Source organism: Myotis myotis, unplaced genomic scaffold (genome assembly GCF_014108235.1).
Source record: "Myotis myotis isolate mMyoMyo1 unplaced genomic scaffold, mMyoMyo1.p scaffold_m19_p_15, whole genome shotgun sequence".
Lineage (NCBI taxonomy): Eukaryota > Metazoa > Chordata > Mammalia > Chiroptera > Vespertilionidae > Myotis > Myotis myotis.
The window spans coordinates 4,762,517-4,788,120 of record NW_023416319.1 but is presented as its reverse complement, the minus strand read 5'-3'; the positions used below and the strand labels follow the sequence as shown (position 1 = coordinate 4,788,120).

General features: G+C 52.3%; 1 protein-coding gene across 3 annotated transcripts; it reads left to right on the top strand.

Moving 5' to 3' along the window:
• The first annotated feature begins 503 nt into the window (after positions 1-503).
• On the top strand, positions 504-24,557 carry BAG3 (BAG cochaperone 3). 3 transcript variants are annotated; one of them, XM_036335781.1, is made up of 4 exons: positions 504-1,026; positions 18,103-18,429; positions 19,786-20,181; positions 23,212-24,557. In XM_036335781.1, exons 1-4 carry the CDS (start codon positions 847-849, stop codon positions 24,025-24,027), a joined length of 1,719 nt encoding a protein of 572 aa, XP_036191674.1. In that variant the 5' UTR covers positions 504-846; the 3' UTR covers positions 24,028-24,557. The 3 variants fall into 3 exon arrangements, with proteins under 3 accessions (XP_036191674.1, XP_036191673.1, XP_036191675.1); XM_036335780.1 differs by having other exon boundaries at positions 505-1,026; positions 23,209-24,557; XM_036335782.1 differs by lacking the exon at positions 504-1,026 and adding an exon at positions 16,045-16,113 and having other exon boundaries at positions 23,209-24,557.
• The last annotated feature ends 1,047 nt before the right edge of the window (positions 24,558-25,604 follow it).

Sequence of the window (25,604 nt, the reverse complement as noted above, 5' to 3'; positions counted from 1 at the left end):
ATTCTCTTTGGGTTTCAAAAGGCAGGCAGGTGAATTTCCACTCGCACATCCATTTTCTCCCTGGCTTTCTCAGTCAGATCCACATTCCTGAGCCCAGAGGACAAAAACAGTGATTAAAACGTAACTGAGAGACTCCAGTGTCCGGAGCATCAGTCCAGGAGGGAGCCAAAGGGGGTGGGGGTGGGCGAGGGGGAGGGGGCCCGTGGGCGAAACTCCAGCTTAAAACCAGCGACTTTCAAGGCTAACGATGACTTTGTTTTTATACGAAGGAGCCGCAGCTCGCACCCCGAGAGCGGACTCCAGCCCCGGGAGTCCCCCCCGCGGCTCCCAAGAGAGGAGCGTATCTGAAAACTGACACTGGCCGGGGGGCATTCAGACGACGCCCCCAGCCGCAGGGGGGACCCCGAGGCTGGGGGAGGGGGGAGGGGAAGCGGGGGGGAGGGGCGGCCTACCCGAGGCCCCGCCCCGCCCCGCCCGGCGCGCACGATTATAGCCGATGACTCAGGGCGGAGCTCCGCTCCAGCCGCGCGCCGCCAACTTCTCTGGATGGGACCAGAAGTTTCTAGCCGGCCAGTTGCTGCCTCCCTTTATCTCCTCCGTCCCCTTTGGCAGCGAGGAGGCCGTTTCCAGACACTTCCACCCCTCTCGGGCCACGTCACCCCCTCCTTTAATTCATAAAGGTGCCCGGCGCCGGTTTCCCGGACACGTCGGCGGCGCGCACGGCTCCTGCTCCGGCCGCGGCCCGCGAGCGACTCGGCGCCTGAAGGCCCAGCACCCCGCGACCCGGCACCCGGCACCCCGCACCCCGGCGGCCTCCCCTCCGGGCCGACCCCGACCCGACCCAGCATGAGCGCTGCCACCCACTCGCCTATGATGCAGACGGCGTCCGGCAACGGCGACCGCGACCCCCTGCCGCCCGGCTGGGAGATCAAGATCGACCCGCAGACCGGCTGGCCCTTCTTCGTGGATCACAACAGCCGCACCACCACGTGGAACGACCCGCGCGTGCCCCCCGAGGGCCCCAAGGTGAGCCAGGCCCCCACCTGGACGGCGAGCGGGGGCTGGGCCCGGCCGCGGGGCTGGAGGCGCCCGTGCCCGCCGCGCCCCGGCCCCAGGGGTCGGCCGCGAGACCTCCGGGCGGCCCCAGCTCCCGGGGCGGCCCGCTGCGCCCCTACGAGCCCGCTCCCGGGCCGCCCTGGGCCGGCGTGGGGCGAGGGGAGGCCCCGGTGGGACTTCGGTCCCTGGCCGCCGGGTGTCCCCGGGGGTCGGTCGGGAAGTGCGTCCCGCGCGGTGGCGTCCGGCCCCGTCCGCCGGCTCGATTGGAGGGTCTGCGGGCCGGTGGCCGGAGCTGGCCCGGGCCCCGCGAGGGGCGGCCGGCCGGTCAGCACCCCGGGCCCGGGCCAGGCCCGGTCGCCGCCGGCCGCCCGGGGGGAGGTGGTGGTTTCGCTCGGCGGACGCGCCTCGGCGGCGCCAGGGGCCGTGCGCAGGCCGGGCGGGTGGGCGCGGCGTCCGCTCCCGGGCTCCTCGGCTCGGTCCAGGGGTACCTCGGCCGGGCCCCCGGCTCCGACAGTGACTCGGGAGACGCATGTAAACCCATTCCCCCCTTTCCTTCCTTCCTTTCCTTTTTCGATTTGAAATTAAAATGGGATTGTGTGAGACCTCCGGTGGGGGTCCGCTCCGGGGTGACCTGCTGAAACAGGCTTCTCCTGAGCCGAGGAGGTGAGCCTGCTCCGAGCTGGCCATCGCCTTACGACACCGCCTCACGGGGGAAGAAAGGGCATCCATTCCCTTCCTTGTTATGGTATTGAGACGCCCAGGACTGGCTTTTAATACACAAATAACCGAGTAGGAATACTTTGGTGAGCACAGCAGAAGTATGCTCCACTTACATATAGGCAAGGATAAGTACTTAACCCTAGGAGCATGGCAATCTGAAAATAAAAAAATTGAAATGAGTCTCATTTTAAAAATTATAACTAATTGCACAAAAAATTGTGCAATTATTTATAAATTTGAGCTCTTTTTTTTTTTCCCCAGAAGGAAATATACTTAGTCCTGGCCGGGTGGTTCAGTTGGTTGGAGTGTCGTCCTGTATACCAAAAGATTATGGGTTCCATTGGGTTCAATTCCTGGTCAGGGGAAGCAACCGATGTTTCTCTCTCTCTCTCTCTCTCTCTCCCTTACTTTCCCTAAAAAAGTCAGTTAAAAATACCCTCGGGTGAGGTTTAAACAAAAAAGTAAATTTACCTAAAGGGTAACTGTAAATGCTGTTCTGGACAAAATGAAAATAAAAGCCCTAAAGGACTGGTAAGTTATTTTGAAGACATAAAAATCCACAAAGTTAAAAATACTTTAAAAGCTATTATTTTAGAAGAAAGATTTATATTATTTACCTTTATTTTATGAACTTTTTTTCTTTAAAATATTGATAAAACTCTAGTGCCCAATGATGAAATATTGTACATTCAGCAACTGACATTTATAAGAAATTAATTGTATATTTATTTCTGAAAATTAGTACAAGCGGCTGTAATTAGTACAAGAGCCATAATTATACGTTTATTTGTGTGTGTGTGTCTGTCTGTTCAGCCCATCATTGGGTGAAACTAATGCTCATTTCAAACCAGCTCTCTTACTGCAGTCTGTGTGGATGTAGATTTCTCTTTTTCTTTTTTCTTTTTTAACATATTTTTCTTGATTTCAGAGAGGAAGGAAAAGGGAGAGAGAGATAGAAACATCAATGATAAGAGAGATTCATTGATTGGCTGCCTTCTGCACGCCCCCTATTGGGGATCAAGCCTGCAACCCAGGCATGTGCCCTTGACCGGAATCGAACCCAGGGCCCTTCAGTCCCCAGGATGACGCTCTATCCACTGAGCCAAATTTGCTAGGGCTAGATCTTTAGTGTGGTTAAAAAAACAATCATTTTCAGGCTTCCTTCCTATAGAGACAGGGACAGTCAATTTGCTGGCACCCTTTGTTGTGAGTGAAGGTCAAGTTTGAACATATCCACTAGGAGTGCAGTATAAGACCCAGGTTGCCAGCACTTTGTTTTCAACATGAAACTCACCCAGCAAGTTGAGATCTTTGTGCACCCATCGGATGGATGGCTTAGGCTGTGGTTTCATAAAGCGTCTGAGGGTGGAAAAAAGCAGGTTGAATTACTCTTCTTCTCAACACAGAAAATAAGAGCTACTAAGTCAGAAGTCTGATGCTGGAAAAGTTGACTTGAAAATTCAAGTTCGAATTTTAACGTTGAAAGGTCCTTAGAGATCTTTTCGCTCAGCCCCTTTATTATATTGAAAGAAAAACTCAGTTGAAGTGTGCTTGCAAAGGCCTCTCAGCTAATACTAATAGCAAAGAGAGAACCACACCAGAAAGCCTTGAGAAGAGGCAGTGTATCTGTCCGGAAGAAGGTAGAAGCATCTTGAATTTGTAGGAAGCCTGAAGTGTGCGGGCTGGAATACTTGATTATTTTTGTGTCCTTCTGATCGCCAAGGATCGGGTGGCTGATTTCTGTGCTGTGATTACGTGAATGGTGATGGCTGGTTGTGATCAACTCAAGAAAAGAGTTCTCCTTACCAAGTTAATTACTTGCGATTTCTCAGCACGGAACCAACACATCAGGTGAAAACTAACATCCAGTTCATTAGCTCTTTGGACTTCGTTGCTTTTGAATCTCTGCTTTGATATACACAGAATATCTGGATGACTAGTTCAGTTTCACTTACATGACTTACACCCTACTCCAGACCAGATACAATGGAAAGCCTTTCAGTATTACTTTATATGAGAAATCGGTTCTTTTTTTGGTTAATCCTCACCCAAGGATATTTTTCTCCCCATTGATTCTCAGAGAGAGTGGAAGAGAGGAGGAGAGACAGAGGGTAACATCGATGTGAGAGAGACACATTGATTGGTTATCTCCCTGACATACCCTGACGGAGGCTGGGGATTGAGCCTGCAACCAAAGGATGTGCCCTTGACTGGAATTGAACCTGGGACCCTTCAGTCCACGGGCCTGAGCTCTAACTACTGAGCAATTTATCTTATTTTTTTTAAATTGATTTTAGAGAGGAAGGGAGAGGGAGAGATAGAAACATCAATGATGAGAGAGAATCATTGATTGGCTGTCTCCTGCACACCCCCTACTGGGGATCGAGCCTGCAACCAGGGCACGTGCCCTTGACCGGAATGGAACCTGGGACCCTTGAGTCCATGGGCCGGTGCTCTATCCTCTGAACCAGACCCGCCAGGGCAGAAGTTGGTTTCTTAGTGCGTGCTGAGACAAGCGCCCTGGCACCAAACCAAGGGCTGCTTTGGAGGAGCTGAGCTGAGCTAAGGGGACCCTCCAAGCATCCTTACCTTGGAGATGCTATCAGTCAACCGAGAGCTATTCACTGAGCAGGAATAGCACAGAAAGCCCTCTAGGGGAAGACAGTTTCCGAGTGTTTACAGTGGAGCCATGTTGGTAAAGGAACGGCTTTCAGTTAGCCTTCTCCTCTGTCTTCTCGCAGTTGATCCTCCCACATTCCCCTGGGGTGGTGAGAGTGACTTTATCCCCATCTTTCCCCGGGGGGAGCGGGGGAGTGAAAGCAGTGTTGCCCTTCAGTGCAGAGGGGGGACAGCTGGAGGCAAAGGCGCTGGGCTTTATCCAGCTCCATTCTCAGTGAACCTCCCACCTGCAGTCTTCCTGGATATCGATTTTCTGCCCACATGGGCTTCCCACTAATCTCCGGCAAGTTCATACCAGTCCAGCCGCCTCCCTGGCAGAGAGGTTGGCGTTCGCTTGGGAGTCAGGAGATGCAGTTCCCTTGCAGCCCCTCCTCTGGGTTCTCACTGAATAAACAATGGCCAACTCCACGGGAGTGTGTCACTGCATTGCTCTGTCACAAACCCGCCTGGGACCAGAGGGAGACCCTCCCTCCAGGAGCAGGGCTTGCCTAGCTCTCCAGGTCTTGGAGGTCGCCAGCACAATTCCAAGCATGGCAGTCTCCAGGGAAGCTTTTATTATTAGTATTCTCACTAGTGGCCCAGTGCACGGATTCGTGCACATTGAAAAGAAATTAATTAGAAGAAATATTTTAATATCGCTATTTGCCCTTTTTCTATAATAGAAGAGGCCGAGATGAAGTGTCAGAGGTACGTTGTGCCAATAGTTGGTCTTCAGACATATTCTGTCGATGCCACCGCTTTCTTTCAGCTTCAGAATGTCAACAAAAACAACCAAATTCACCATCAGCAATGACAGATTGAAACCCATGCATGCAATTGGCGCCAGCGAGAGCTTTACATGTATCACGCATGTGCGAGTCAACATTTATTTTTAAATCGTCAGTGCACATCATATGTACCGGCTGGACAGTCGGACGTATGTATGGTCAGTCACTTAGCCTTTTATATATATAGGAGATTATTATTATTTTGTTAATCCTCACCTGAGGATATTTTTTCCATTGATTTTTAAATATATTTTTATTGATTTCAGAGAGGAAAGGAGAGAGAGATACAAACATCAATGATGAGAGAGAATCATTGATTGGCTACCTTCTGCATGCCCCACACTGGGGATCAAGCCCCTACTATTGATATTTAGAGTGGAAGGGAGGAGGGGAGAGAGACACACACATATCAATCAGTTGCCTGCTGCATGTGCCCTGACCGGTGCTGGGGATCAAACCTACAACCTAGGTACTTGCCCTTGACCGGTAATTGAACCTGAGACCCTTCAATGTGAGAGCTGATGCTCTAACCACTGACCAACACAGGCCAGCGCTCAGGGAAACCTTTTTAAGAACACAGATTGCCAGTTGTGTCACCCACTGTCCCCACCCCATGTTGAATCCCAATTGCTCAGGGTAGGGCCCAGAAATCTGAGACTCAGAAAAGCTTTCCTGATGATTCTTGAATCTGCCAGACTTGCTTTTGGAGTCACTGAGTGGCATTGATCTCATCTGAGGGGAAGGAGGTGGCAGATTGTGACTGAGAGGACGGTAGGCCTGCGTGTAGGCCCTGGAATCCCTCACTTTCCTTCTTAGTGAAACTCCCCAGTGCCTGGCTTCTAGGAGTGTGAATATGGGGGGGGGGGGGGGGGGTGATGTGGGGAGGGATGGAGCCTGGCGGGTGACAGTGCTAGGTGTGGGGAAGGGTCAGACTCAGGGAGGTTCCCAGACCCTCCTGCACCCCAAGAAAGCGCGAGTCAGTGTTTCCTTCCTGTCTCGCCCTCCAGCAGAAGCCCGCCCGCCCGTCATAATTTGACAGATGATCCTCAGGTCCTGCGAGAGAGGTAGAGACATCCTTTCAGAGGAAATTGGAAACGTTTTGAGTTACGATTGAAGTAGAGACACCATTTATTCCGCTTCAGGTTCGGCAGAGCCTCCTGGTTTTCCTTGAAGATGAGGTCATTTTGCTCTTTGCAGGTGGATTGCAAGCGCTCTGCTGCTTGGAAGGATCAGAGCAGTGAGGGAGGGAGTGGCCATTCTGCCCTGTGAATTTCCAGCGAGTTGCAGATTCCTTTGCCACTGATGAGCAGTGTGGATAGAGAGCTGGCCAGACGCCTTGCAAGTCCAGCTCAGCCAAGGCCCTCATTTCCCCGCTAAAGAACAGCCTGTGTTAGGCTTGTGCAGGGCCTGAGCATAACTTGTCCCCCGTTGCGTCCAGTAGATTTGCCCTTTACGAGGGTAGAGTCTGTACACAGCCACGGTGGCGTGGCGGCGGTTGACGTTAGCCAGGGCCGGGAAGGCTTAAGCTGCTTCATGCTGTTGGGGCTGGTTGTGAGTCAGAAAGCTTCGTACCTCCCATGAGGCATGATTAGCGCTGTCCTCCTCCCTGGAATGACACACGGTTGCCTTACATAAGCCACTCTACATGTTTGTCATTTCCTATTGACGGTTGAAAATGATCTGATGTTTATCATCAAGAATAGAAAGCTGTGCATAATCCAAACCTACTCTTTCTCTACATTTTTGCTGGTTTAAGCTGGCTCTTAAATATTTGAGATACTTGCCCCAGCCGGTTTGGTTCTGTGGATAGAGCATCGGCCCATGGACTGAGGGGTCTCCGGGTTTGGTTCTGTGGATAGAGCATCGGCCCATGGACTGAGGGGTCTCCGGGTTTGGTTCTGTGGATAGAGCATCGGCCCATGGACTGAGGGGTCTCCGGGTTTGGTTCTGTGGATAGAGCATCGGCCCATGGACTGAGGGGTCTCCGGTTTGATTCCTGTCAAGGGCGCGTACTCAGTTGCAGGCTCGATTCCCGGCCCTGATGAGGGTGCGTGAAGGAGGCAGCTAATTAATGTCTCTCTCACATCGATGTTTCTCTGTCTGTCTCTCCCCCTCCTACTCTCTAAAAAAAAAAAGTTAGCCGAAACCGGTTTGGCTCAGTGGATAGAGCGTCGGCCTGCGGACTGAAAGGTCCCAGGTTCGATTCCGGTCAAGGGCATGTACCTTGGTTGTGGGCGCATCCCCAGTGGGGAGTGTGCAGGAGGCAGCTGATCGATGTTTCTCTCTCATCGATGTTTCTGGCTCTCTATCTCTCTCCCTTCCTCTCTGTGAAAAATCAATAAAATATATCTTTAAAAAAAAAAAAAAAAGTTAATGGAAAAATGTCCATTGGTGAGGATTAACAACAACAAAAATATTTAAGACACTTGACGGAGAAAAAATGAAGTGTAAGACAAAGGCCTTGCTGGGTAGGAATCTTGTGAGGACCCACTAGTGCTGGTGAACCCTGAAGAAACCTGTCCTACCTGCCTGGAATTCTCCAGCCCCTGCCGGCTCCCCATTGCTCCCGAATCAAGTCTGCACCCCGGGACTCTCCTCGGCCTCAGCTCCCGGACTCACAGCTAGACTCGCTCCAGATCCCCTCCTGGGGCAGACATGGGAGCTAACCCCCACCCCTCCCTTGGCATTGCGCGACTGTGTGCAATATCTGGGGTTATAGAATCTTCGCATATTTCTATGAAGATTTCTTGCAGGGAGGGGCTTGGCACCTATTCAGGAAGCCAGGCAGCTTGCAAAAGCTTAATCAGAGAGTTTCTTTAGGAAGGCATGAACCCAATATTTTTGGGGTTCATATTTATACGGTTGTGCCAGACACTGGTGGGTGATTTCACAAACCTTATCTCTTTAAGTCCTCAAAGCAGCTCCCTAAAATAGAAACATTCAGGTGCACCTTCTCTATGAGAAAACAGACTTGGAGAGGGGGTGTGTCTGGCCTGAGGCCTGGCAGCTGAGACAACGCGGAACTGGCTGGTGTGGCCAGAGATTGCCCCCACCCGACAGCCAGCAGGGGTGACAGACTTGCCCCCAGTGGGCCTTCTTGAAAGTCCTTCACACTCAGAGCTCGCCAGGCATAGCCCCAGTAATCGGCAGCCGATTGCATCTCTGTACCGCGGATGAGAAATGCTGGCTCGTTTCCGAGCCTGGGTCTGAGCTTAGGAGATGGGCCGCGTCTTCACTCACTCACTCATCCCATCTGAACTCGCTGATGCCTGCTCTCTGCAGTCATGGTGTTAAGGGCCACATAGACGCTATATTATAGAGGGCACCTCTGCCCCCTTCACTGCCATTCTCCAAGCGTTTCCTGCACCTCCTGGGTTAGGAGGCAGGCTGTCCCCGAGAGCTGGTTCCTTTTCATCGCCTTTCTTTCCCTCCTCCTTTTTTTTTTTTTTTTTTTACTGTTCTCCTTCATCACATTTCTGAATGGCCTTTTCTCCATAGAGGCTTTAGTATCGATCCCCTAGGCCAGTGATGGCGAACCTTTTGAGCTCGGCGTGTCAGCATTTTGAAAAACCCTCACTTAACTTTGGTGCCGTGTCCCATATAGAACTTTTTTGATATTTGCAACTGTAGTAAAACAAAGACTTATATTTTTGATATTTATTTTATATATTTAAATGTCATTTAACAAAGAAAAATCAACCCAAAAAATGAGTTCACGTGTCACCTCTGACATGCGTGTCATAGGCTCACCATCACTGCCCTAGGTTCATTCTTCTGGGTCTGTAGAGACTTTCTCTGGGTGTCCCCGCCGGTGACACAGCGTCTTGGAGCAGGCCTGCTGGAGACGCGGTTGCTGAACGTCACTGCCAGACCCACAGCTGCACAGAGAGCCGCGGCGCTCTGATAGTTTCTTACCCCCTGTGGCCGACAGTGAGATCAGACACCACAGAGTGAGCTGCTTATTCACTGTCAATTCAGAAAAGCCAGGGATTGCAGATTGCTCGCTGCCTCTATCAGGAGCCCGTAAACAGCACGGCTCCCAAGGGCTCCCAGTACGGAGCGATTGAGCTGAGACTGCCCACCGCAAATTCCTTAGCATCCTGCTGAAGAACAAACCAGTAACTTCCTCAGTTCATTAATGTGGACTGGCAGTTTCCCATTTATTTTAGATTCTTCTTAGACACTGAATGAATGAAAGCCCATGCATGTGCAGGAGGGAAGGCGGCCACTTCATTTTCTGAATCCTCCAGATTAGTCCTGGGGATCCTGAGTGTCCGAGCAGGACCAGCTCTCTTGCCCGGGTAGGAAGAAATGTGGTGACTGAAGTGAGCCCAGCACCCTCACTCTCACTGTCTCCCTGCCCTGCCTCAGCCAGGCAGTGACTCAGCAGCAGCGCTGGCTTCCTGGCCCAGAGCACACTGGAACTGAATGTTCCAGGTCTGAGCCTCGGCCCAGCTCAGCCAGGCAAAGTGAAGCATTTTCTCTCTTGCTGCGTTTAACCCCAGGAAGATGGATTTGAAGACGTTAGCCACAGCGTACGGGTGTGGCAGTAACAGTGAAAGGGTTAACACATCCTGGTCTTGGTATCAGGTGCTAGTGGTCTCAGATAAATCACTTACCCTCCGAGAGCCTCAGTCTCCCCTTCTGTAAAATGGACATACAGAAGGATCCTGGGGGAAGGCTGTAAGGGTCATAGCTCTGAGGATCATGGGGGATGGCATACGTAAGGTCATGAGTCAGGGCCTGACCTGCCACGTGTGTGCAGTCCTCAGAAAGGCTCAGGCAGGCATTTGACTTCCGCATGCGGTAGACAGTTCGGGTTGGACCTGGGTCTGTCGGCTCGCAGATAGATGGGAAGTCTTGTTTCTCAGAAGCAAGGCCTCCTCTTACCCCCTTGAATCACTTGAACTGAGTCTCCTTCCACCAGTGTCCAGGGTGGGGGGGAGAGTCCCCCCAAGACTGCCACCGTCAGTCAGAGGGGTTCTCTAAGCCACGGTGGATGAACTGAAGATTTTTTTCTTTTGGGAAATTGTGTTTTATGCAAAATGCATGTCAGTTGAAACCCTGCACCCTGATACCAACAAACACTTTCGTGGTTGGCTTCTAGCAGGTGGAAGAGCCAATTGGTTGACCAGTGTTCAACCACAGTATGAGAGAAGTGCTTGAGAAACCCATGGAATGTAACAGGAGGTCGCTTTTATCTAACTTCAGACAGTCTGTTTCCTGGGATGGGAATTTCAGGTACTTTTCCATCTGTGATTCAGGCTCTAGGTGATTTTAAAAAGTGCTTCTACTCTGTCTGCCCCCCTCTTCCCCCCCTGAAGAGGAGGTCGGTAGTTTTGGATTTCCTGTAGCTGTGAGTTCAGGAGCTGGGAGCCTGGTGACCGGAGTTCTCAGCCTGGTTCTGCAGTAACTTCCCTGTGACCTTGGGCCACATCTGCATGGAATCCTTGAGGACTCTAGGGGCTGGGGACTGGGGAGGCCGGGAGCTGACTCTGAGCCCCGAGCACTCCTTCCGGCAGGGAAAACGCAGCTGGAGGTGCTGGGGCCTAGCCTGGAAACCACTCCCCTGGTGGGGGAAGCACTGAGGATTTTGGGGGGACACCAATGGATCTTCTGCTCCCAAGCAGGTCCCCCTGCCCCAGCCTGGCTTGGCTTGGTCTCAGCATGTGTGTGAGGAGCCATGGTCACTGCAAGTTGGGTGTGGGTTCTCAGCGGTGAGTTTGTCCCGAGTGCAGGCCCCTTCAGAGCAGCCGGCTGGGGCCTGTTGGAGGGAGAGGGGTGTTTAGGGCTCCGGTCCCTATAGTTATTTCTGGTGTGTTTGCTCCCAGGTCATGGGACTTTAGATACAGTTCTCAGCAGAGAAGATGTTCCCCTTGCTCATCAGTATTCTTAAGACTTAGATAAGGGGCTTCTAAATCTAACAGGCTCATTACCAACCTGATGAGACACTGAGGAATTAGGCTTTGGTGTAAATAGACTTTGGTGGGTGTGGCCTTCACTTATTATTCAGATTTTGCCTATTGTATGCCCAAAACAGGGCTGGAGGTGTGGGAGAGACCCTTTATCACAATCCAGTGGGAACTGAAGAAATTTGAGTTTGGCTGTGAACATAAAAATAACTGTTTCTCTATCAAACTAGAGGCCCGGTGTACGACATTCGTGCACTGGGAGGGGGGGTCCCTCTGTCTGGCCTGCGCCCTCTCACAGTCTGGGAGTGGGCCTAAGCCATCAGTCGGACATCCCCCCAGGGGTCCTTAGTGGTGCTGTGGAGGCAGGAGAGGCTCCCGCCACCGCCACTGCACTCGCCAGCCGTGAGCCCGGCTTGTGGCTGAATGGAGCTCCCCCTGTGGAAGTGCACTGACCACCAGGGGGCAGCTCCTGCATTGAGCGTCTGCCCCTTGGTGGTCAGTGCACATCATAGTGACTGGTCATTCTGCGGTTCAGTCTGTTTGCATATTAGCCTTTTATTATATAGGATAGCAATACTACTTAATTCATTTCTTTTTTTATGTATATTTTTATTGACTTTAGAGAGAGAGGAAGACAGAGGGAGAGAGAGGAACATTGATCAGTTGCCTTCTTTCTATATGTGCCCCAGCCTGAAACCTAATCTACAACCCAGGTATGTGGCCTGACTGGGAATTGAACTGGCAGCCTTTCAGTGCACATGGCACAACGGAGCCACTCCGGCCTGAAAACCCGGTTGTTAGCATCTGTGTCCTCCTTCAGACTCCAGTGCCCTCGGCCGACTCCGGGGCAGTCCTCAGAGTTCCCTGCTGCTGGCCTCCATTCAGACCACACTGATGGGAGCTGTGCTGGGCGGGTGCTGAGCCCACAGGGTGCTGCCCCGTGGAGCTGAGGTTGGGGGCTTGCAGTGGGACAGTTTTTTAGGGTTCAGAGGTCACTCTTTGTTACAGGGAACCAACTGTGGATGGGTCGAGGCACACCCTGCTCCCCGGTTGTCCCCAAAGCAGCTAAGGCGCTGCATGTATAACACCCAGTAGTCATCAGCATGTGCCTTGCAGGTGCCCAGGGGCTGGTCCTGCCCTGCTTCTAAGGCCGGAGTCTTGCGGGCTCAGTAGCTTCTCCTTCGTTGGTTTGGTATGTGAAACTGGAGGGGCACCAGGAGTTCCAGCGGTTTCCGATACGATTTATGAGACCGATGGGCTGTACTGACGAGGCACCTTCTGATATGACTTAACTGGGTGCAGGAGGAGCGGTCTTTTCTAGATTTCTGTGAAATCCCCGTTTCCTTGTTTTGAGCTTTATGTAGAAACGTACTGCACAAGTGGGGACCTGGGAAATCAGAGGCCGCAGAGCCTGGCAGTGCTGGAGGGAACTTCCTTAGGTCAGTGTTTCTCGGTGCACTTCTGGTTGGCCGTCCCACGCCTATTGAATCAGACTTGGTTGGGGCTGGGCTCAGCGGTTTGGTTTTGTTTTGCATTTCCTGGGTGCTCTGAAGCCCTCCCCACCCCCTACCCCCGCCCCCCGCCCCCCGAGTCTGAGAAACACTGTTTACAAAACATCTGGGCCTCCCCTTCCTTCTATAGCTGAGGGAGCTGAGGACCAGAGAGGGGATGCGAGCTGCTGGCGTCGCACACCTGTTAGGACAGAACCTGGATTAGGACCCAGTGCAGCCACCTCCCACGTCCCCTCGCTGTCCCCTAGCGCCCACATTGGGATAAAAACAAGTAATGAAGTGTAGATGTGCTGTTCAGCAGACAAGGCTTACGTAAATTCCAGGGCTCACCCGAGCTCAGACCCTAACCCCAGGCTTCTCTAGTAACGTTACCTTGTGTTCAGGAGGGCAAATTGCGGCTCATCTGGGGTAGCTCTTCCTGCTTTTTGTCCTGGCTGCCTCGTGGAGTTGTTTGGTGCTCTCTGAGACACACTGCGGAGGATTTTACTGTGTGTGCAAACGAGAAAGGAGAATTAAATTTTATGAATTTACAAATTAATGCAATGAGAGAAGCAGCGAAGTCAGGGTGTCGGCTTTTTCCTAATTTTTTTTTTTTAAATAATTCTTTGTTGTTAAAAGTATTACATAAGTCCCCTCTTCCCCCCATTGACCCCCTCCTCCTAATTGGGTTTGTGTGTATGTATGTATTCCTTGTCTTTGGCCAAAGATAAGGATAATGAGCTGAGCTTCCCTGGAAAACAATTCCTGCCCTGGTCGGACTGCTCAGCTGGTTGGAGTGTCATCCTGTACACGGAAAGGTTGCAGGTTCCATCCCCCGTCGGGGGCGGTCAGGGGTGCGTACGGGAGGCAACCTATCCATGTTTCTCTCTCACATCGATGTTTCCCTCTCTACCTCTCCCTCCCTTCCTTCCTCTCTCTAAACATATCCTCAGGTAAGGGTTAATAAAAAAAGAAAGAAAATAATTCCTGTGGTGCCATCATGACTCCTTAAGCTACAGGCAGGTCATGATGAGGCAAGGATTGGCCCTCATCTGCTTGGTCACTGTAGTCATGCCTGGCCCTATCATGTGATCATGCTCAGTCCCTATCACATGATCACACAGAAGAACCCCAAGGAGGTGGGGTCCCCATGAAGTCAGAGGGGGGCAGATAGTGAGTCGTCTGTGAAAGCTTCTGGCTTAACCAATAGGCTTTTTCTGGACTTGGCTAGAACTTGAGTCATATTCTAGGAGGATCATAAATGTTATATATTTTAAAACGTTCTTAATTTAAAAAATATCTATTTTTTACTGTGTTGTGATGAAAACACCATAGAAGCTAGAACAGGCAATTTAATGACCTTTCGGGCGGTGCTTTTTAGTTAGTAACCACTGCTGTTGACCAGGCCCTAGTGAGAGACACAGTAGAAGGTGGGTCCGCATTCCTGGACAGACCTTGATACAGGCGGGAGTTTCATTCTTGGTTTAATTCTCCGTCCATGTGGGCGTACTTAGTTGCCTGCTCTGTAAAACTGATGTGATTTATTAATTGACCTAAAGCAGTGATTTGCTAAACAAAACCCCACCGTAGTGGGAGGGAAGGCACTGCCTTTTAGACTTGAGGCTCATGAGGAGCTGCTTGGTTTGCTTGTTTATTTTTTGTTGAATGCATAGGGGTGGCATCCTATATAATAAAGAGCTAATGTGCTAATTAGATCGAACAGCAGAACGACCGTCCAGACGACCTTCTGGACGAAGCTGGGGCTGCGAGAGCCAAGGCAGCAGCGGGGCGGCTGTGAGGGCCTACCCTTGCACAGACTTTGTGCATCAGGCCTCTAGTTGGTTAATAAAATTATATAGATTTCAGGGGTACAATTCTATGATACATTACCTGTATATTGTATCGTGTGCTCACCACCCCAAGTCCAGGCTCCTTCTGTCACCGTGGTTTTTTATTAAATGGATAAAGGGGACATTTCATTCACACGGAGCCAGGAGTGCAGGCCTAGCACTGCAGGAGCGGCATACTCCCGGCCGCCCGAAACCATCCCTGCCTTCCACCTGTGCCAGCGGCAGCACCATCGTTCAGCCAGTCCAGGGTCAGAACTCGCGTCTTGGCCCCTTCCCTCCCTCTTCCTCCCAGGCCATGCCCTTGGCCCCCGCTCTGCCCTGACTTCTCTTATTTCCTGACATGCCCTGGTTTCTCCTTTCGATTCCTCCCATCTTGGTGAGGCCACTTGTCAGCACCTCACACACAGAGGACATGGGGCCTCTCCAGACTTTCAGCTCAGCACCCCCTCAAGGGCCACCCCCTTCTCAGCGCTGCTCTGACCCCCACACCTGCCTACAGTGACCACAGGCTTTCCTCCGCTGGCCCCACGTGGCACCCCGGCAGAATATCGGCTCTGGGGATCAGTCTGCTGTCCAGCCCTCGGGCAGGCAACATTACCCCCCCCTTCCTCTTCCTTGCCTTTTCTCTATCCTTGAGGTGCAGAATTATTCAGTGAGATGCATAAAATGCACAGCTCTTGGCAGGCCGCCCCAGGGCCTCCTGGATCCAGGGGTTTCCCCAGGAGGGCCTATGGTCTCCAGGCCTGGAAGGGTCTGGGTTGGAGGCACAGCTGACTGCTGGCTGTGGGGAGGGGGAGGGTTGGCAGCCTCACCTGTGGAAACCAGTTGGTGTAGGTGGAATGTGGCCGGGGACGGGCAATGGGGGGAGCGGGGGGAGGGGGGGGTTTCCAGAGAAGTTCGGTAGATTGGTAGTTTTGTAGATCTGTACATAGGCGTGCACCCATGTATCACTACCCAGAACAAGATAGAGTACATTTCCGTTCCCTCAAAAGGTCCTTTCAAGACTCCCCAGTCCCTGCCATTTCCTCCGGGGCGGCCACCATTCTGACTCCAGTCACCGTCTGGTAACTTTGTCGTTCAGTTTTGATTCCTTTGACACTTTGGGGTGTGAGTAGCATAATCGCATGCCTACTTAGGGAGGGAACTCACATGTGTTTCGGGCTCCTGGGCATCCCATCCCTCTGGACCTCTCATAAAACCTCACAGCAGTCCTGTGACGTGGGCATTGCTAGCTCCATTTTCTGGATAAAGGGAGGAAGGCTCACAGAGTTAAGAGAATTGTCCCAGAACTGTCACTAATGGAGGTCAGAATGAACGTCACCCTCTAGGAGAGACCCATCCGAACTGGAAAAGCCCACGTCTTTGCCCACACGCCTCCCCATCTGCAGGGCCTCCCGTGCTGTCCAGGTAGTGGGGCTTCCCATTTGTTTAATTCAGCCTTAAACCTTTTATTTTATTTTTAAGAATAGTTTGTTGATTTCTGAAGGGAGAGGGAGAAAGGAGAGAAACATCGATGTGAGAGCACAACATGAATTGGCTGCCTCCTGCACGCCCCCCAGGAATCCAACCAGCAACCTCCTGGCTCATGGGACGACATCCTACCAACGGAGCCTCACCGGCCAGGGCTGACCTGTCCTGGGTAAGCCCCAGCGGGCAGGGATCGCACTTGCTGGTTTGGCCACTCATCGTACCGAGCACCTCAGTAGCAGGACGTTCACCAGGAGGTAGTCCGTGGATGAGGGCTTGCTAACTGCCCAGCTCCGTGGAGTGTGCAGATTCGTGAGGCTTTTGTGGTTTCCTGGAGGAGGCAGTGCCCCTGGGCAGCCAGCACAGACCTCCCACGACTTGTCCAGACCCCGAGTTGAGCCTGGCGGCATGCTAGGAGCCAACACCACGTAGCACAGGGCTTCCTGGTGTTTCTTGCTGCCTCCCTTTGGTGCCAGTCTCACGGCAGGAATTCGATTTTGAATGTGAAACCTGGACGCACTCCCTGCTCTTGGGTGACCTCAGAATTGAGCAGGCTAAAATAATGCGGCTGCCCTGAGCACGTGGGGATTCTAATCTGAGAGTGCCTTTAGTTGATGTCCCCAAGGACACTGCGACACCCTTGGCTCTCCTGGGTGCTGGAGGCCCTGGGCGGGGGCTCAGCAGGAGGGAAGCATTGATGAGCTTGAAAGGGCTAAATTCCGGGTCAGCCACTGGTGCACACAAATATAGAAACATGGCAGAATTACAGTGTCCATCGCTCAAATGTAGATTGGCCCTTAGCTTCTCTCACTGACAGCTGAGTTACGCACCCAGCAAGCTCCTAGAATCTCAGTCTTGGGCGTTTGTCCCTAGTTCAGAGATGCCTTCTGAAGTGGGGATCCTTCTCCTTCTTAATAGTTGATCCCTTCGGATGTGCATACCAGTAAGTGGCACGAACCCACAGCCCCAACCTATGTAATGCTCAGGAGACAGGCAGGACCCAGCTGGGGGCTCCCGGCTTCGGTTGCCCAGCCTCTGCCTGGTGAGAAGTGACATTGCCCGGTGAGCGACTGGCCAGCCTTGTCATCTGAAACAAGATCTCTCTGTGGTACATCTGGAACTTAGCCTTCTCCAGGCTCCCAAAATAGCCAGGCCACTAAAGGGAGAACTTCCTGAGAGGACATGGGGGGACCCCAGCCGCTCCTCACCAAGCAGGCTTTGTTGGCATCAGAAATCCAGCACATGTAATCCCTGGGTTTTGTTTTCATCCTGTGCAGCTTCTGCGTTCCTTGTGTGTTCTCGTTCTCTCTCTCTCTCTCTCTCTCTCTCTCTCTCTCTCTCTCTCTCTCTCTCTCTCTCTCTCAGCTTATTCTGGAAATATTCCAGAGAAGGCAGCTTCCCCCTGCTGCCCCTTCTCTGCGGAGGTCTCCAAGCTGTGGCCTGTGTTTGAGGCCAGTGCCACTCTGCATTGTTAGGAAACCGCGGGCCTTGTTGTTGTTAATCCTCCCCGAGGATGTTTTTCCTTTTTAGAGAGTGGATGGGAGGGGGAGAAACAGAGAGAAAGAAACATCATGTGAGAGAGAGACATCGATTGTTTGCCTCCTGCACACGTCCGACCAGGGCTGAGGATCGAGCCTGCAATCAAGGTACATGCCCTTGACCAGAATCGAAACCGGGACCCTTCAGTCTGAGGGCTGACACTCTGTCCACTGCGCCAAACTGCTTTGAGAAGCAGAGAAGCTGGCTCTGGTTAGCGAGTTGGGATTGACGCCTCCGTACACCTCCTCGCATCTGGGTCCCGGAGGCTTGGGGGATAGACAGTGGCTTCCCTGCCCACAGTGCTGCCTGGTTGCCCCAGAAACGAGGCCTGTCTTCCCAGAGTGGGAGAGGGAGACCTCTCTTGTGCTCAGCAGATACCTCGGCCTGTCTGATTTCCCCTGATGTCTCTAATTCTTAACCTGCTGGCCAGAGAGCGGCCTCTGTAGGGAGGGGGGTCTGGCAGAAGTGGGGTGCAGCTGTGCTCCCTGTGCCCAGCCGAGCTGGCTGGTGCGGGGGCCGGGGTCACCCTGGAAGATGAGGGCACTCAGCACCATGTTCTTTCCTCTTCAGAAGTGTTTCCATCCTAGTTTCTAACCCGTCTGTGTTTCTCCTTTTATTTTAGGACACTCCGTCCTCTGCAAATGGCCCTTCCCGGGAGGGCCCCCGGCTACTGCCCGCTAGGGAAGGCCAGATTGTGTACCCCCAGCTCCGACCAGGCTACATTGCCATTCCCGTCCTCCACGAAGGCCTCAACAGCCGGCCGCCGCACCATTTCTTTGCCGTTCCCCAGCCCGGGGCCCAGCGATTCCGAACCGAGGCCGCCACTGCGGCTCCTCAGAGGTCCCAGTCACCTCTGCAGGGAGCGCCGGAAGCCACCCAGACCGACAAACAGTGTGGACAGGCGGGAGCAGCTGTGGCAGCCCAGCCCCCAGCCTCCCACAGACCCGAGGTAAGGAGAGGCCTGGCTCTTGGGCCTGTGAATGCGACCTGGGAGTCTTGTGTTCCTTAGGCTGGCATCAGACCCTGCCAGCACCCTGGGCCTGGCACCTGATAAAATGCAGGGCATCTGGGCCTGGCCTGCAGCAGCAGAGGTCACCCAGCAAAACCAGCTCGACAGCCCACATGCCCGCCAGCATTGGACAGGTGTGTTTCAGGTGGGCAGGGATCATGGCTCGTTTTTGTAGTTCAGGGGCTGCGGCCCAGAAGGGTAAGGAGTTCGGTCCAGATGTGTCATCGCTAGGACGAGCCTGGCGGTCTGGTTCCTAACCTGCTGCTCCTTCACTGGCCTTTCTATTCAGAAACACAGAGCTGTTTGTTAGTTAAGTTCAGTGCTTACAGAAAAGGATTAGCTGCTTGGACCTATATTGGTATGAAAATGAGACAGCATAGCTGCCCTCACAGGGTCCCATGGTTTGAATGGGAGTCAGGAAGGCGGCTGCTCTGTGGTAGGGTTTTAAGGCCGAAGCCACTACTGAGTCGGTGCTTAGCCCAGATTTGAGGGCCAGTGGACCCAGGAGGGTTCCTGAGCGGTAAGTCCTCTTGGTTTTCCTGGCTGCAGACATTGGCACAGTCTTAGGCACGAATGCTCGCCCCGTGTCTGCACCCAGTGTTGGGGTTGCCTCCCTTGGCTCTGTTCCAGGGGTCTGGCTCCGCTGTCTGCTTGGGGTAAAAAGCCCCAAGCAGAACACTGGGAGGCACATGGCGTTTCTTGGAGAAGCAGCACCTATACTTATAATGTTTTTGCTGTAAAAACCAGAAGTGACACATCAGAGAAATCTTAACGAATTTGTGCTAGCAGGACCCTCAGAAGCCGGCCGGGGAAACGCCCTCCTGGTTTCCTATGTGAATAGAAGGGAAAGGGCCTGGCCTGTCTTGGGCCACGCGGGGGAACGCAGCTCCCGGTGCCCAGCTGAGTTCTCTGTGGATTAGCAGGGAAAGGGTTAACAGGAAGAAGGAAGCAAAGCGACATATAATAACAAATACAATGTGTCGCGCTTCTTGTTTGTGGGACTTGTGCCCAGCACATACACAGGTTGTTTTACTTAAGCTTCAGGCCAGCCCGGTGAGGGAGAGGGTGCCCTTTTCTGTGTGGTGGAACCATACAGAAGCGGTTGAGCTGGTAAGAATCGGAACCCAGGCCTCTTGACTGCAGGGCTCTCAGCCCAAACACTACAGTTTGAAAATAAAGGCTAACACATGGGAGGTCCTGTGAGACCTGTTGCCCTGAGCACATAATGGAGGCGGGTCAGAGTGCCAGGCAGAGGGTCCTGTATGGGGCCACACCTCTACCCTTTATGTCTTGCAGCGATCCCAGTCTCCAGCCACCTCAGACTGCTCGTCCTCATCCTCCTCAGCCAGCCTGCCCCCCTCCTCCGGCAGGAGCAGCCTGGGCAGCCACCAGCTCCCCCGGGGCTACATCCCCATCCCTGTGATCCACGAGCAGAACGTCTCCCGGCCGGCAGCCCAGCCCTTCCACCAGGCCCAGAAGACCCATCACCCAGCTCAGCAGGGTGAATACCAGACCCACCAGCCCGTGTACCACAAGATCCAGGGGGATGAGGGGGAGCCCCGGCGGGCAACATCCCCATTCCGATCGCCTGTCCTGGGTGCGTCCAGCCGGGAGAGCTCTCCAGCCAGAGGCAGCACACCAGTGCACTCCCCGTCGCCCAGGCGTGTGCAAACCGTGGTCAACAGGCCTCAGGTAGGAGAGTTGGTCTTGCCAGACTAGCTACGGCAGCATCTCTTTAGGGGCAAGGAGCTCTGTGCAAGTTCTCTGCCACCCCACCCCCCACTCCCCTCCCAATCAGGCCTCCCTGGGTCCCATACATGTAACGGGAAAGTGAGATCCTAAAATGGCTGGTCACTGAGTAATACAGGACCAAGGCTGGCTGTACATCCTCAGTGCTTTCTATAGCTTTTGCTCTTTTTTCAGTGCATCTGCCTTGGGGGCAGGCTCCAACCATCACAATGGGAAACAGCTGGGCAAAATGCATCATCACTCACACACCTAGGGCCCGGGTGTCTTAGTGCCTGCCTTTCAGGGCCCTTCAGGCCCCTCCACACCCCAGCCACAGCCTCATCTTCCAGGCAACTTGCTCCTTCCTCCCCGATCCCCCTTCTCTACTCCGCCCATTCTGTCCTTCCCACGTCCGTGCCTTTGCCCGTGCTGAGCCCCTCCTTGAAATGCCTTCACAGTCCAGGTTCTCCCTATCCTGCAAGGGACAAGCCAGTCTGGCCTCCGTGAAGTCCACTCACCTATCTCACGGCGCCTCATGAGTCCCTTACAGTGCAGCACGGGATTGCTCTGTGCATGTCCAGTGTTCATTTTTATCTCCTCCCCTTAGCTACGAGCTTGACGGCAGAAACCATCCCTTACTCCTTTGGTAGACCATACTGTCTGTCCATGAGCCGGCCGTCTGGGAGGATGGGGCTACCTCTGGTCTGGGCATGGCCTTCTGCTCCTTCAGTGGAGACTGGGGCGTGGGTTCCGGAGGAGGAGGTCATGTAGCTCAGCAGCCCTAAGCCCCCTCTGGCTGCAACTTGAGCAGCTGCATTAATTCTCTGCCACAGTTTTTAGAGGGAAGTCCCTCTGTAAACAAATGCAGGGTATCTTTTTACTACAAATAGTGACACGTCCAGAGCCCTGGAACAGAGCATCATCCTCTTACTATGTTTTTTTTTTAGCCTCTTTTGTTTGTAAATTAGCTTCAACCTTACAGAGGAGTTGTAAGAATCATACAAAAAAAAGTCCAGTATACCCTTCACCCTTATTCACTGTTAACGTTTTGCTGTTGGCTTTGTCATTTCTTCTCTCTATATATATCTTACCCTATATATTGCGGTTGTTTGAAATTTAGTTGTTAGATATCGTGCCCCTTTACCCTTAACTACTTCAGTAAATATTTTCCTAAGCAAAAGACCTTCTCATTCAGAACCACAGTAGAATGATCAGATTCAGGAAATGTCACAACCTTACAATACTGGTACCTAATACACAGTCCATTTTCAAATCTCCTTTATCACAGTTTCCCGTCCCGGGATCTCATCTAGGATCATGAGCACTGCACTTAGTCATTTCTCATTAGTCTCCTGCAATCTTTCATTGCTTTTGTGATCTTGACCTTTTGAAGAGTATAGCCATAAAGCAATCCCTTTTAAATGTTTCTAAAATCACTTCTTACCCAGCCCTTGTTTTATTTTTTTAAAATACATTTTTATTGACTTCAGAGAGGAAGAGAGAGAGAGAGAGAGAGAGAGAGAGAGAGAGAGAGAGAGAGAGAGAGAAACATCAAGGATGAGAGAAAATCATTGATCGGCTGCCTCTCGCACGCACCCCACTAGGGATCAAGCCTGCAACCTGGGCATGCGCCCTGACCGGGAATCAAACCCTGACCTTCTGGTTCATAGGTTGACGGTCAACTACTGAGCCACGCCGGCTGGGCCCAGCCGTTATTTTAAAGCCCAAAGAGATATGTGGCTGGTTCATGACTGATAAGGGCCAATGTTGAGGATGCCTGGGTTGGCAGGAGAGATTTGGTGGGAAAGGAGGTTGCTGGCATTCAGACAGCGAAGTGCCCCCCAGGTCCTTCCTCGGGCTCAGTAATCCCAGGAAAGAGGTGCCCATTTAGAGAGCTAGAGTTTTTCCCCCTCATGTCTTTCCCACATGTTCCCCATAAATGGTAAAATAATATTTAATCCCGTTTCACTTCCCTTCATTAGCCTTGTTTGTGATGAACCCCTGCCCCAGTCTCCACTGAAAACTCCCATGCCCAGACCAGTAGTCGTCCCATCCACCCAGATAGCTGTTCAAAGATCCCTTTTTGGAGGCTTATAAGGATTTGAGCCAACTGAACATTATAGTGGAATTTAGTATTTTAAATGGGAAATACTTTAGAAATAATGTAATCCAATTCTTATTTCCCAGTGGATGGAATTGGGTGTGGGGTTTTTAAGGGGTTTTAGATATTCACCTAAAGTGGAAGAGCCAATGTTGTGGTTCTAAGCACAGCTCATTAAAAACAGGATGGCTCTAACTTACAGTCGCGTTAAAGAGGCTCTCCGAGGCCTGTGCAACCGAAGTCAGTGCAGAAATGCTCCGCTGAGTGGCAGTTCTGGCACAGATGTGCCCAGCGAAGTTCCTACAGGGTTAACTCTCTGGGGCATCTTGCCTGGTCTCAAAAAAGATGTCATTCTGGGCAGAAACCACTAGGCTGACATATGTTAAAAGAAATTATAACTTTTCTGAAACAGGAGATGGGAAGACCCGGAGCAGGGACTGTCCCCACAGCGTAAGGAAGGGGACAAGTGGCAATTAACCCTCCACAGCTGCCTCACCTGAGAGTCTGAGTCGCCCAGGACTTTGCTTTGAGCTCAACTAGCTCAGTGGTCAGCATGAGCTTTTAGTATTTTCCTTTTTGAAAATTATATTGGTTTTCTTTTTATTGCCCTAAGAATGCCAACTACAGAAAAATCCAGGGAGAGGTCACAGACTAATAAATAGGCCAAGGTGATGAATGGGAGCATGACCCATGGTTTGGTCACACACGTGATTAGTGCATGTTTATTTTGTAACAGCTGTTAATTGACTTTGAAAATCTCTGTACTGTTAAACTTTTTTAAAAAGCCATTCCCCAGCTTGCTTTCTAATCAGTATTATGCTAGCTACGAACAACATCCTGTGACTCTCAGCCAGTTATTAAAAATACCTTTGTGTCCTTGCCTCTTTCAGCAGCCCATGACCCACCGAGAATCTTCCTTTGTCCCACAACCTGAAAACAAACCAGAAAGCAGACCCGGCCCAGCGGGTTCAGACCTCCCTGCTGGACACATCCCGATTCATGTGATCCGCAAGGAGGGGGATTCCCAGCCTGCTGCTCAGAAACCCCCACCTCCTTCGGAGAAGGTGGAAATAAAGGTTCCTTCTGCTCCGGTGCCCAGCCCTGCTCCCAGCCCTGCCCCTGCTGCTGTCCCCCCATCCCCCAAGAATGTGGCTGCAGAAGAGAGGGCAGCCCCCAGCCCTGCCCCAGCAGAAGCCACACCCCAAAAGCCAGGAGAAGCTGAGGCACCCCGCAAACATCCAGGTGTGCTGAAAGTGGAAGCCATCCTGGAGAAGGTACAAGGGCTGGAGCAGGCTGTGGACAACTTCGAAGGTAAGAAGACGGACAAAAAGTACCTGATGATCGAAGAGTATTTGACCAAAGAGCTACTGGCTCTGGATTCGGTAGACCCTGAAGGACGAGCTGATGTCCGTCAGGCCAGGAGAGATGGAGTCAGGAAGGTTCAGACCATCCTGGAAAAACTTGAACAGAAAGCAATCGATGTCCCAGGTCAAGTCCAGGTTTATGAATTCCAGCCCAGCTCCCTTGAAAGCGACCCGCCACTGCAGGAAATCATGGGGGCCATGGCAGCAGACAAGGGCAAGAAAAGTGCCGGAAATGAGGAAGATCCCAAAGCCGAAGCCCAGCAGCCAGATGCCAAAGCAGCAGCCACTCCAAACCCCGGCAGCACGACAGACACAGCTGGTGACCCAGCACCACCATCTCAATAAAAAGCAGGCTTAGAGCCTGGGAACTGACTGTGTGCGTTAGCAAGTTCTAAGTTGCATGCATTTCAGGGACTTTAAATCAGTAGGTTTTTACGATTCATAGCCGCTTGGTACGCAGTAACCTGGGTGGAGGCAAAACAGTAAAAGGGTTAAAAGGGAAATGATGCTTTTCTCCAGTATTCTTATGCTGTACAATAAAGAAGTTGCTTGTTTCTAAAGTTAACAGCGCTTGTTGCTTCGGAGCCCCCTCTCTGCATGGGCACCACATGTTAGCCAGGGTTGTGAACTGTCTTCCTGTAGCTCTGGACTGGAGGAGTTTTGGGGGGAGTAGACGGGAAGTCAGTTTCCCATCACAAATAGGAAACCTGTTTTTCAGAAATGTTGCCATTTTAAGTGGGATGATTTTCTTCATCTCAAAGCTAAAATGCCTAACTTTTGAGAGAACAAAATGTGTAAAGAGCCATAGGAATTTCTGTATGTCGGATGACTTGAATGTTGCATTTAAAAAAAAGGAAAATAAAGTAATAATGTGACTCGGTGTTTTTTTGTGGTTTGTAAAGCTTTGAAGAGAGTGGCATCATCAAGATGGTCTCTCGCTGGCTGCAGTAAAAATAAACGGCAGGCGCATTTACAAGCCTGCGCTGGGGTTCGTACCATCTCTGCTGGCCCAGCTCATGACCACATGAGTCTTGGTCAGTTTTCAGCCTCGGATTACACTGCATCCTGGGCAGACGCGGGGCTGTGAACTCAGGTAATGGGATGTGTGTCCCATACCTCTTCAGACTACCTGGCTTTAGACCAGCCGTGGGCAAACTATGGCCCGTGGGCCGGATCCGGCCCGTTTGAAATGAATAAAACTAAAAAAAAAAAAGACCGTACCCTTTTATGTAATGATGTTTACTTTGAATTTATATTAGTTCACACAAACACTCCATCCATGCTTTTGTTCCGGCCCTCCGGTCCAGTTTAAGAACCCATTGTGGCCCTCGAGTCAAAAAGTTTGCCCACCCCTGCCTTAGACCATCTGCAGGTCCCACCAAGCTACACAGGTAAACCAGCTCCCACTATTGCTGGAGGCTGGCCAAAGTGTTCCTTGGAGTCCAGGTCGTAGGGGGTTGGGAACATGTTCTCAGAGTCTTGGGGTCATCTTTAAAAAATACCCTCCTATATAATAAAAGCTAATATGCAAAGTGTCCCCTGGCGCAGTCGTTTGACCGGGAGTTCCACCCCTCGCTATGACATGCGCTGACCACCACGGGGCGGCGTGGTGCTGGCAGCGGGCAGCAGTGCAGTTGATGCCGCCCCATGAGGAGAGCAGATGACAGCAGAACCGTGGCAGGATGGTGGAGCAGGTGAGTGGGCGGTGCCAGATCACGGGGGGGGGGGGGGGCGAGGGGGGGACCACCCCCACGCCCCAGGTGCTGAGGTGCAGTGGGGGTGGGTGCTGAGGGGCGGCCAGCCCCGATCGATGCCCCGCAGGCCTGGTGGGATGGTGGAACAGGTGAGGGGGCTGCACCAGGCAAAGGCAGGGTGCCAGGAGGGGCTGCAGGATTGGGGGTGCAAGCTGGGGCCCAATCTCC

Excerpts from the sequence above, each read along its gene's own strand:
- BAG3 (XM_036335780.1), top strand. The coding sequence starts at position 847 with ATGAGCGCTGCCACCCACTCGCCTATGATGCAGACGGCGTCCGGCAAC. Across the intron at positions 18,430-19,785 it reads CAGCCTCCCACAGACCCGAG|CGATCCCAGTCTCCAGCCAC; the intron begins GTAAGGAGAGGC and ends TATGTCTTGCAG. Across the intron at positions 20,182-23,208 it reads CCGTGGTCAACAGGCCTCAG|CAGCCCATGACCCACCGAGA; the intron begins GTAGGAGAGTTG and ends TGCCTCTTTCAG.